At 38.4% G+C, this 13,119-nt stretch overlaps 1 protein-coding gene across 1 annotated transcript in view; it reads right to left on the bottom strand.

Moving 5' to 3' along the window:
- RSG7 (Regulator of G-protein signaling 7) overlaps window positions 1-11,402 on the bottom strand; it is a 37,171-nt gene extending 25,769 nt beyond the window's left edge. Inside the window, exons 1-4 of the mRNA XM_089642146.1 lie at window positions 10,368-11,402; window positions 4,641-4,727; window positions 2,482-2,701; window positions 1,005-1,147 (exon numbers count right to left, since the gene is read on the bottom strand). Coding sequence (XP_089498272.1) covers window positions 1,005-1,147; window positions 2,482-2,701; window positions 4,641-4,727; window positions 10,368-10,493 — 576 coding nt within the window. The 5' untranslated portion in view covers window positions 10,494-11,402. The remainder of the gene's footprint in view (window positions 1-1,004; window positions 1,148-2,481; window positions 2,702-4,640; window positions 4,728-10,367) is intronic.
- Between the last annotated feature and the right edge of the window lie 1,717 nt (window positions 11,403-13,119).

Below are 13,119 nucleotides of genomic sequence, written 5' to 3'. Positions count from 1 at the left end.
CGCTTGTCGTTAGGAGAGGAGAACTTATTAATAACTTTAAAAACTACTTTAAGATTATAAAGGTACTCGTAATTAAAACAAGAAATGTATATGGGATGTACATAAAACATTGGGAATAGAATATATCTAAGAGGAAGTTAAAATTTTATGGTGGTACTACAAAAAAAGGATTTAATTTTTTTTTTATATTTGTCCTATTTTTTTTCTGTTCGCATATCAGCGGGTAATTGATTCGCATACAGTTAGTCCACCAACAGAAGTATTCCTTATGCTAATATTTAGCAGTGGGGTATTATTTTCATTAAAGATATCTTTGTGTAGCTGAATTAGTGCAATTTTGTCAAGTGGGGGAACAGCGAATTCTCGGAATACATTTATTGTTGGGTAGTAATACGGTTTTTTTAGGATAAACTTTATAAGAATTTTTTTAATTGTTCGAGTGGGAGAAGGGATGATTTATATGCACCCCCCAAAGCTATGAATCCACATTGTAGTACAGAGTGCGCAAGTGCAAAGTAAATTTCTTTTTATATTTTTAATGAAATAATATTTCTAAGTCTGAAGAATATATATATATTAGTTTCCTCATTCTGTTTACTGTGGAGTTTATTTGATTTTTCCATTTGATTTTATTGTCGATAATTATTCCCAGATATTTTATTTGTTCTTTACTACAATTTGAGTTACAGGGTGTGATTTTAAGTAGACAATTTCTGTCGTGAACTTTAATGTTTACATTTATATTTGAATATCACTGTGAAATGTGCCACAAATGTACTGTATTCTACGCCAGGATTTGAGCGCGCTAAGTTTAGAGTAGAGTAGATTAGATTAGGTTGGATAAGTTAAGTATGTTGTTCGTTTGTTCTTTTTTAAACTTTTCTTCAATATAGTCGCTGTTCTTTTTGTCACTGTTAATAGAATTGATAAAAAAAGGTGCACTTTCTAATGACTTTTGCGCTAATAAGAGATACAGAGAATGGTTAAAAATATGTGCGACAAACCTTGCTCTGCGCCTCCGCTTGCATGAAGATGAACTCCCACTTGCGCGAGAACATCTTCTGCAGCCGCGCCAAACTCTCCGCTTCGTAGTCCGCCAGTTCCAAGCGCGTCTTATTCTGCATGGTACGCTTGCACAGATACACGGCTGCAAATGGAACAACCAATTATAATGTAACATCAATTAAGTGTGGGATTAGCCATTCCCAATATTGATGAATTCAATTAAGTGTGGGATTAGGCATTCCCAATATTGATGAATTCAATTAAGTGTGGGGTTAGCTATTCCCAATATTGATGAATTCAATTAAGTGTGGGATTAGGCATTCCCAATATTGATGAATTCAATTAAGTGTGGGATTAGGCATTCCCAATATTGATGAATTCAATTAAGTGTGGGATTAGCTATTCCGAATATTGATGAATTCAATTAAGTGTGGGATTATCCATTCCCAATATTGATCAATTCAATTAAGTGTGGGATTAGCCATTCCCAATATTGATGAATTCAATTAAGTGTGGGATTAGCTATTACCAATATTGATGTTACAAATATAATGTAACATCAATATTGGGAATAGCAAATGCCACACTCAGTTTAAAGCGTTTTAAAATCAATTTATGCTGCATAAATTTATAAGTAATAATAAAAACATTCTCATGTGGCAGACGTTTGCCAAGTGTTTGGCGTATTTCCCGACTGTGATGTTAGTTCCTCGGAGCATCTTCCATTGAAATACTGGTAGAACAGGGACAACATTTCAGTCAGGCGGTGGCCGTCCACAGCGAACAGGTTGGTTGAGGGAGACCTTTTGACCTCTCCAACAGGACTCTCTCGGAACATCCTTGCACTGCAGGGGGAAAAATGGATTCTGGACTCAATGACCCTCCTACCCACCCCTTTATACCTTTCTTATTCCTTTACTAAAAATACCATCCACACAGCATCCCCAAAAATGTATTAATTTATTGAACGCCCGTAGGGCTTTTACAGACATAATACAGGTAAAATAACACAGAAATTATGTCATGAAAAAAAAAGAAAAGGTAGTTGTGCGCCACCAGCAGAAATATCTGTTAAACTGTGACTCGAACCTTGGTCCCCCGACTGTTTTGATACCAAGGACAATTAATCCCCAAAGTATTCTTTCTGTTGTGCTTTAACCCTAGTAACGTACGCAGAGAGGACTGCACATATAAGTATGTCGTCTTTTGTTATTCTGGGGTATACCCTCTCTGCATATTCCTTCAGAGACACGGCATAAATATAAGTATTTTAACTTTTGTTAATATGGCCGTATATCCTCTCGACATACGTTACCAGGGAGGTAGTACAACAGAAAAAATCCTTAGGGGGATCAACTGGCAGAATGATCAACTATCCAGGGCATCAACTGTCGAGGGATCTACTGTCGGGGGATCTACTGTCCGGGGAATAAACTGTAGGGGTATCAAGCGTTATGGAATCCTATTCCAACTCACCATAATCAGTGTTCTCGGGCTCCCAGTGGTTACTGGGCCAGAAGTAGGGCGTCTGGAAGCGGTAGTGCGTTCCGTCAGAGCGCACCGTCAGGCAGTGATCGTCCACCGGGAACAGGTAACCATGCGCCGCCAGCAGGTGCGCCAGGTGCAATGCCTCCGCGCCTTCTTCCAGAGGTAGGGAACGCGCCAGCCACGCTACCAGATCCGATCCCGTGAACACCTGAACACATCACAATAAACACTTATTACAATCTCTTACCGACATCTATTACAGAAGATGAAGAAGATTTGTACACGATTGTACATGCGCAGTATTGCAACAATTATGATGAGACTTCTCCGAGTTCCAGAAGCAAGATGCCTCAATATGCTGATGTGATGACCATCGGTGGCAAATATCTAAGAACAGAGGGCAATGGAATTTGGGTGTTTTAATTTCTCTATGCATCAGAATTGCTGATATAAAAGGCGACATCAACAGAGTAAAAGATTTCTACACATAGGAAGTTGGTTTACAATAAAAAATCATATTAAAATATCAGATAGCTATGCTGCCATGTTGACGTAGACCAGAGGTTCCCAAAGTGGTCTATATGGACCGCCAGGGGTCGATATCGGCATGCTGGGGGTCTATGTCAGCGAGAAAAAAATTTGGGGGTCCACGAGATTCAAATGGGGGTACATACGAACGGACCCCCATTTACTTCAAGTCAACATTTAGGAGTTCCGTAAATGACACAATAGACCTAACATAAATATAATAGACTGAGAAATTACTTATTTGATATTTGTATTTTTATAAGTTGTTAATTGAGGTATATAAATAGAGTCTACGTTCCTTTTCTCTTCAGAATCAATATATTCAAGCAAAACATTGCACATTGGAAGCAGCAAATTTTCCTAGTTCCCCAACTTGTTTTTGAAAAACGTCCAGGGTAATAATGACGTTCAACATTTAAATGCACTTCACACAGACTTCAAAACTAAGTTTGAGGACATTTTGACTATGGAAATGCAACGTTGAAGAATCGGATATCATGTGACAAGAAGAACTGACCGGAATAAGCACTGACAAAGAACTTAAGGGGCAGTTCTGTAGGGCCAGCTGCAGAAAGAAATTCCCGTTGCTTATTCTGCTTCATTTTCATTTGGTGTAATACCTCACAAGGGTGCCCCTGTCTGCACAATGTAAAGAGAGAGGAACTATTATCTTCCGAACAGGCCTTCCATTGATATGCTTGGTGTAACTATTAGTGACCAGCTCAGGTACGGGGGCTCCGTCGAAGCCAGAGTAAAGTTGGCCTCTCAGAAGCTGGGCGTACTGTACAGGGCCCGCAGATACTTTAATAGTACACAACTGCTGACCCTGTACAAATCGCAAGTGCGCCCTACTGTCGAATTTGGCAGCCATCTCTGGTCCGGAGCCCCTAAATACCTGAAAACAACCCTTGACTCTGTGCAGAAACGGGCGGTCCGTTTGATAGATTCCCCAATCTTAACAAACGGACTGCAATCTTTAGAGCACAGGCGTCAGGTAGGTATGCTGTCCTTGTTCTATCGGTATTACAATGGAAGATGCTCTGAGGAACTAGCGTCATTGATCCCTTCGGCACCGGTGCGTAGTCGGGATACACACCAAACTATACCGCCACCCAGTTGTTGGACAGGCAAGGGAAGGGAATCTTTTTACTAAAAAATAAATGAATATCACATGGGACGTTAATAGTTTTAGGAAAATTCAATATTCGGCAGGCAGGGGGTCTACGGAAAAAAATATATTTGGCAAGTTGGGCGAAAAAGTTTGGGAACCTCTGACGTAGACCATAGATGTCTAAATTGTGTAGACTGGGCGTCCTGAATCTCGTTCTTACTACACAGAAATAGACACAGTTAATCAGAAATGAACTGTCACTGCGGTTCCAGGCATGAATTCAGATTTATGTGTAATAATATACCATCTCTATTTGTCTGTTGGGAGAACGAGCTTCGAGATATCCGGTCTACAAAGTTTATATATCTATGGTCGCTTGTCACGCTTTTCATTACGGGTGCTGATTGAGCTGACAGCTAATCGAACAAATGATGGGGTTGATCACGATGGAGCCAGGACTACTTAGAGGAAGAAATATATGTACATAATTGACACCAGCGGAACTTACGGAGGGTATCTTCGACATGAAGCTTTTCACAGTTCTGACGGGAACGCCAGACACCTCATCTTGCATTTTCTCTACCAGCGCCTCCATCTGAAATAGAATTAAGTGCTGAATTAATAACTTGAATGCAAAATACGTTTAGACTTACACTAGAAAAAAAAAGTTAACTTGTTATAGGTAATGCGGTGAGACTTGACTCCAATAAGCTTAGCATTGAATTTATTTGTGCATCGTTACATATAGGGTTTTCCAATAAGAGGTGTTATTTTGAATAGCCCGCTATTTCGGTAAATGTTACTTTTGAAGCTGTCATTTTTTGACATTTGACAAGTAGAAACTACGCCATTAATAAAAATGGAACGATACACGCTTCAACAACGCATTGAAATTATTAAAATTCACTTGAGTGAATCCAATGCAAATCATCTTGAGTGATGAGACCCATTTCCACCTCGGTGGCTTCGTCAACAAGCAAAATTGTCTCTTCTGGGGCTCGGAAAACCCAAGAGTTATTGTTGAAAAGCCTCTCTATCTTCAACGTGTGACTGTTTGGTGTGGTTTATGGTCCGGCGGAGTCACTGGACCTTACTTTTTCGAAAATGAGGCTGGAGCAACAGTTACGGTGAATGGATTACGCTATCGAGAGATGATTAATGATTTTTTATGGCCCGAATTGGATGGTATTGATCTGGACAACGTTTGCTTTCAACAAGACGGCGCTACGTGCCACACAAGCAACGAAACCATTGATCTTTTACGATTGAATATCAAAATAACACCTCTTATTGGAAAACCCTGTAAAAGTGTTTAAATGTAAGAACTTTGAATTCTTCAAATATCAGTGGGGTTTTTTTAGTATTATTTTTATCAGGCTAGTTTTGTAAGCTGCTCCCCAACTGATAATGGCATATTGTAGAACAGACTGTACTAATGCATAATATATGGAGTATAGATTTTTCATTGATAAGAAATTTCTGATTCGTAAGAATGTATAAATTAATTTCTCAATTTTCTTTATTGTATTGCAGATGTGATCTTTCCATTTTAGGTTTTTATCAATGATTATTCCTAGATATGTAATTTTATCAGCTGTTTTCAGAAATGAGCACGTTTGTCGACAGTGGTTAGCGTCGTTTTGTGTGAGAGAATGATCTTGTAGAATTATTTGAAGATTACGATAACATTATTTATTTCGTTAACATTATTTTTTCGCATAGGGGCAAGATTTAACGTTAGTCAAAAAGATTTTTCTTTTTATTTTTTTGCTGTATTACCATGTACCATTATGTCATTTTTCTATTGCAGACTGGGTAATCACCCAATACTGCTGCCATTATAATTATTTCATTTTCAATAAAGGTACTTACTTCTTCATGTACTGGAGAAGCAGTTGATTTAAAATTAGTGTGAATTAATTTTTAAAATATAAATTAAAAATAATGGACGAAAGAGACATCTCTGGTCAGTTTTGGATAGATTTTGCTCTGCAGGTGAGTGATGACGGATTCCAGTCACCTTTTGCATTGATCAGTCGGATTCATCCGGATTGTATCATTTGTCAAAAGAGGTCCATTTAAGACAAAAATGATTAAAATATTTTTTTGTCACAATACTGTGGCAGTGCGTATTATTACAATGTGCTGATTCATCATTATTAAAAATTCTACTTTCTTGAGAGCTGGTTGACATATTATAATTGTACCGGACGGTGTGTACCGCTCGCGGCGGCCGCTATTTCATAATGGTCGAAGCACCGAGCGGGAGCTTGGTTTTAGAACTTACGTGGGGCTTCGATACCTCGAGTCCCGCTCGCCCCCGCATCGCTTCCCCTCGCCGCCAGCGCCCGGCCGGCCCAGGCGACCGCCCGGGACCAATCAACGCGCCCGTAAGCAACGCTGTACGGGGAAATAGTTTGAATTGACTATGTATTGAAATATTTAGACTAAGTTTGAGAGAGTTCGGCCGTAGATATTACGAAATAAAATACATTGATAAAACGGCCGGACTCTCCTTAGCATAACTAGATAATAAGAATTTGTGTAAAATTAAATATAAGAAAATTAATTACGATTTCCCCTGAATATGTTGGGCCGGGGACCCCCACACTAAATGAATTATGTACAACTGATTAATAAATAAAAATGCTAGGGAGGAGTGGTTAGGATCGATTAAAAGAGCATAAAGAGTAGAGTAGTTCCAAAGGTTGTGACCTCCGATAATTAAATATTAGCGGACGTCACAGCCCGCGGATCATCAACAACCCGCGAATGAAGGCAGCGCGTCGACCCCGCCCTCCCCAAAGTCGGGAGAGGGGGATTGCACAATAAATACGGCGCGCCAGCCTTCAGCTCTCTCTCTCTGCCTTGGACCGCCACCAGCTACTCTACTCTGCTCTTCCCGACCACTTCTCTCTGGATCTGAACTTGGATACTTCTTTGACTTGGCTCCCCCCAGGATTTCTGCCCCTGCCTGCCTCCTCCCGCACCGAGGATAAAGCAGATTCCGGCCCCGAACTGAGCAAGGATAAAGAAGATTCCTGTACCGACCGGAGCAAGGATAAAAGCAGATTCCTGTACCGACCGGAGCAAGGATAAAAGTAGATTCCTTTACCGACCCGAGCAAGGGTAAAGCAGATTTCTACCCGGACCTAGCGGCTAACTACGGACTGACCGGCCCCCTATTTTACAGTCTGTGTAAAAGACCTAGCTGGTCGATTACAATAATCTCATAGTGCGAATGCAAATATATTATTGTGCTGATCTGCCGTCTGCTGCCGAATTTGAAGATCAAGGAGTGGAACTCAATTGCGAGTGCTATTTTCTGGTGAGTCTTTCTGTTTGTATGTATTTTGGTGGCTGGTTTATAAGTGTTGCTTCTCCTGCAGAGTGAATTCAATAATCAATCCATTTTTTCATAGGGATTTAAAATATTCCCTGATGGTCTGTGCTATTTACAAGCCAGATTATCACCATGTACTGTATTCAATTCTGGGAGATATGACATATGTCATCACTGCAATGTATGTACTATGGACGGGCGTGATAGCATATTTCGTCATAGCAATGTTTACTGTGTTACAATGTTTTTTCTCGTAATATGAAATTCAGATATCATTTCGACTAGCTAGAAACAAACCATGTGACCATGTTTTTGGCACCAGGAAAGTTTGAGAATGCTTAGAATAATCTACGACATCAGTCGCACGTTAAACGCCAAAGAGCACACATTAAAAGTTCGCTAAAGGTTTGCAGGGCAGTCCATTGCGGAACTTTTCTAAGCAGGAACTGAATGTTTATTTAATCGCCTAGCGTAGCGAAGCGAAAATTGAGTACGGTGGGTAAATTATAACACATTTATAAAAGTGTCTCATAGTGTAAGATATTAAATTTTGGAAACAAGACTAAATATACTTTTGTTTACCCGATTTGGGATATATATATACAGGGTTTTCCAATAAGAGGTGTTATTTTGATATTCAATCGTAAAATATCAATGGTTTCGTTGCTTGTGTGGCACGTAGCGCCGTCTTGTTGAAAGTAAACGCTGTCCAGATCAATACCATCCAATTCCGGCCATCATCTCTCGATAGCGCAATCCATTCACCGTAACTGTGGCTCCAGCCTCATTTTCAAAAAAGTAATGTCCAATGACTCCGCCGGACCATAAACCACACCAAACAGTCACACGTTGAGGATAAAGAGGCTTTTCAACAATAACTCTTGGGTTTTGTCCCGAGCCCCAGATGCGACAATTTTGCTTGTTGACGAAGCCACCGAGGTGGAAATGGGCCTCATCACTCAAGATGATTTGCATTTGATTCACTCAAGTGAATTTTAATAATTTCAATGCGTTGTTGAAGCGTGTATCGTTCCATTTTTATTAATGGCGTAGTTTCTACTTGTCAAATGTCAAAAAATGACAGCTTCAAAAGTAACATCTATCGAAATAGCGGGCTATTCAAAATAACACCTCTTATTGGAAAACCCTGTGGTTGCAGTTGTAAATGTGCAGCCAGCAATTTGCAAAAAGAACTAAAAAAATTGTAAGCAGATTTTATTTTCGTGCATTAAATGGTGCTATCAGTGTCAGATTCTTCTTGTTCTCGCCCTTACGAGCAGCTTTGTCTATTACTTACTCTATGGGCATGACGAAATAACCCGTAATCCTACCGGTATAATTACTCGCTGCATATACGCACAAGTAAAACTAAATTCTTCGGTTAACAGTTAGTTAATTGCCGGCTAAAAGAGAGGAGAGAAGGGGTGATTTGCAGATAGAGCATTGGAAGCATGGAACTATCTTCCACAACATGTCATCCATTCTACTAATATAGAGTAGTGGAAGCATGGAACTAACTTCCACAACATGTCATCCATTCTGCTAACATAGAGTAGTGGAAGCATGGAACAAACTTCCACAACATGTCATCCATTCTGCTAACATAGAGTAGTGGAAGCATGGAACTAACTTCCACAACATGTCATCCATTCTGCTAACATAGAGTAGTGGAAGCATGGAACTAACTTCCACAACATGTCATCCATTCTGCTAACATAGAGTAGTGGAAGCATGGAACTAACTTCCACAACATGTCATCCATTCTGCTAACATAGAGTAGTGGAAGCATGGAACTAACTTCCACAACATGTCATCCATTCTACTAACATAGAGTAGTGGAAGCATGGAACTAACTTCCACAACATGTCATCCATTCTACTAATACATATGGAGTAGTGGAAGCATGGAACTAACTTCCACAACATGTCATCCATTCTGCTAACATAGAGTAGTGGAAGCATGGAACTAACTTCCACAACATGTCATCCATTCTGCTAACATAGAGTAGTGGAAGCATGGAACTAACTTCCACAACATGTCATCCATTCTGCTAACATAGAGTAGTGGAAGCATGGAACTAACTTCCACAACATGTCATCCATTCTACTAACATAGAGTAGTGGAAGCATGGAACTAACTTCCACAACATGTCATCCATTCTACTAATATAGAGTAGTGGAAGCATGGAACTAACTTCCACAACATGTCATCCATTCTACTAACATAGAGTAGTGGAAGCATGGAACTAACTTCCACAACACGTCATCCATTCTACTAATATAGAGTAGTGGAAGCATGGAACTAACTTCCACAACATGTCATCCATTCTGCTAACATAGAGTAGTGGAAGCATGGAACTAACTTCCACAACATGTCATCCATTCTACTAATATAGAGTAGTGGAAGCATGGAACTAACTTCCACAACACGTCATCCATTCTACTAACATAGAGTAGTGGAAGCATGGAACTAACTTCCACAACATGTCATCCATTCTACTAATATAGAGTAGTGGAAGCATGGAACTAACTTCCACAACATGTCATCCATTCTGCTAACATAGAGTAGTGGAAGCATGGAACTAACTTCCACAACATGTCATCCATTCTGCTAACATAGAGTAGTGGAAGCATGGAACTAACTCCCACAGCATGTCATCCATTCTGCTAACATAGAGTAGTGGAAGCATGGAACTAACTAGCACAGCATGTCATCCATTCTGCTAACATAGAGTAGTGGAAGCATGGAACTAACTCCCACAGCATGTCATCCATTCTGCTAACATAGAGTAGTGGAAGCATGGAACTAACTTCCACAACATGTCATCCATTCTACTAATATAGAGTAGTGGAAGCATGGAACTAATAAATTCATGAAAACATTTTCGTTTACCTTTTTATATACCAGATAATTAGGCGCTTCTTCCGCTTGCGGAATTTGCACCTGAGGAGCTTGGGTTGTGGTGACTGGTCGCGGCCGTGCCACGTCTCCTCCCGCCTTCTCTCCCATCGTCACCATCTTGGCACAATGCTGCCGGAAGTCTACAACACCAAATCCGACAGGATCTGCAGCACGCTCAGGTCCAACGAGATGGAATGCAGATCATCTTAATGCAATAAAAGATTTACAATTGTCACTTAAATTGGTTTATGTCACTTATAACTGAGTTAAGATGATTTTTTATTATGTTTTTGACACTTGTGAGTGAGTTTAAGAAGTTTTATGATGACTTTTAGATATTTAATAGTGGTTTTTATCACTTATCTTTGAGTATAAGTTATTTTATACCTTTGATGATTTAGAGTCACTTTGTATGACACTAATGACAATTTTTATTCACTTTATGATGATTTCATGACACTACTGAATGTAATTTAAACTATTTATGATAGTTTCATGACAATAATGACCATTTTTATTCACTTTATGATGAGTTCATGACAATATTGAATCTAATTTAAACTATTTGTGATAGTTTCATGACAATAATGACCATTTTTATTCACTTTATGATGAGTTCATGACACTACTGAATCTAATTTAAACTATTTGTGATAGTTTCATGACAATAATGACCATTTTTATTCACTTTATGATGAGTTCATGACAATATTGAATCTAATTTAAACTATTTGTGATAGTTTCATGACAATAATGACCATTTTTATTCACTTTATGATGAGTTCATGACACTACTGAATCTAATTTAAACTATTTGTGATAGTTTCATGACAATAATGACCATTTTTATTCACTTTATGATGAGTTCATGACACTACTTAATATAATTAAAACTATTTATGATTGTTTCATGACACTAATGACAATTTTTATTCACTTTATGATGGGTTTATTACAGGTGGAATTTTTTGTAATATCCTTTATGCTATTATTAAAATTGTTTCAACTAGACTTATTATACTGAGATTTAAGGTATATTAAGTCATTTTGATGGTTTGTAAATTAACAAGTTACAAATAAATATATTTCATTTGATATTTGCTTAAAATATCTTTAGTTTAAAATATGATTAACTAAACAATGTTAGGATTTTTTTATATTATATTAGTATAAATATATTGCGAAATCAATTTGATTTCAAATCTTTTTTAAACTTAAAAAAATGCGTTCTATCGTTTGTTAGATTCATTATTATGTATTTATTTGTTTTTATTAATTTATATTGCTCGCTCCTTTTGGCCGAAATCTGTAAATAAAAAATTATTTATTATTAATAAATAAAATGAAGACTTATTAGTTGCCAAGCGGTACAAAGCTATGGTTTCAATTCACAAGCAAAAAAGATGGCAATAGTATGATTTAAAATTAATATTGTCATGTTTTTTTTTGTAAGTCGGGAATTTTTGTCTCTTTAAAGGAAAAGGAGATAAGGTAGATGAAGGTTGGGTAGTAAGATTTTTTTTATGTGAACACTGTACAAGAGTCTAACTGCTACAAACCGTATGGAGCCAGTGAGAATATGGCATCCCAATTGTGGTATGATGAGAGGTTGCTGAAGGTAATGGGAACGAGGAAGGTGAGGTGATACCTGGCTATTCAGATCTGGTCACAAAACGCGGCTAAGGCCATTTTAAGCATTTTAGGTCTATACTGGGAGATTCTTACACTCTAGAACAGGGGTGCTCAAATGGTCGATCGCGAGTGCTTTTTGAGTCGATCTCGAGAAAAATTTCCCATTTTTCATGCCTCCTTTTTTATTATTTATTTGTAGCTTGTAGCGGACTGAGTTACTGAACGTTCTGGAACATTGCAGATAATATCAGATATACATCTCATAGCCACAGCATCTGACACAAAATTTTGGTATTTTATATCTGAAGATAAATATCCGAATCTAAGGCAAATCGCCCTTCAGTTGACGGCAATTTTTGGGTCAACTTACTTGTGCGAGTCTGCATTTTCTGAAATGAAGATAACTATGTCAAAATATCGCAATCGACTAACTGACGAACATATGTCATCGTGCTTGCGATTAGCACTCGGTAATTACGTACCATCGTATGAAAAGTATGCTGAGGACATGCAGTGCCAAGCTTCAACATCCAAAGTCATTATTTAGGTAAGTTTAGAAACTAGAACTCATTTGTTTTTTGTAAGAACCAATAAACTTGCAATTTTTAATAAATATAAGTTTTTTTATTGACTTTTTAGTGCGGACCTCCACCTATCTTGACTAAAAAAAATGCATATTGCGAACTAATTTCTGTCGTTCCTCCAAATTCTATGTGGATTCGTGGCCATGCATTTGTGCAACGTCCCTATATATATACACTTATACCTGCGCCACGATACACCCTACCTACGTAGACGACAATCCTGCATCACACATACTTGCAGTCTCTCAGAGTCGATCGATCGGAATCTAATAATATTGAGGTAGATCGCCAGCAGTTCAAGTTTGAGCACCCCTGCTCTAGAACATGCGGCAACAAATTCGTTAAATAAAATTTACTTGCGCACGCAGGGATTTGAACCCGCAACCTTTTGATTGCTAGTCGAGATCCTTACCACTCGACCACGGAGGGCGTCAGTAATTTTATTTTATTTTACTTCTTCTAACACAGCAAACTTATTTTGTGGCACCATTTTAATTGAAATTAATAAAATACTTCGTTTTTACCAC

The sequence above is a fragment of the Hesperophylax consimilis genome, chromosome 17 (genome assembly GCF_061612785.1).
Source record: "Hesperophylax consimilis isolate HC1 chromosome 17, BYU_Hcon_1.0, whole genome shotgun sequence".
Lineage (NCBI taxonomy): Eukaryota > Metazoa > Arthropoda > Insecta > Trichoptera > Limnephilidae > Hesperophylax > Hesperophylax consimilis.
The sequence above is the reverse complement of the archived record's forward strand: the minus strand, read 5'-3'. Positions and strand labels throughout refer to the sequence as shown.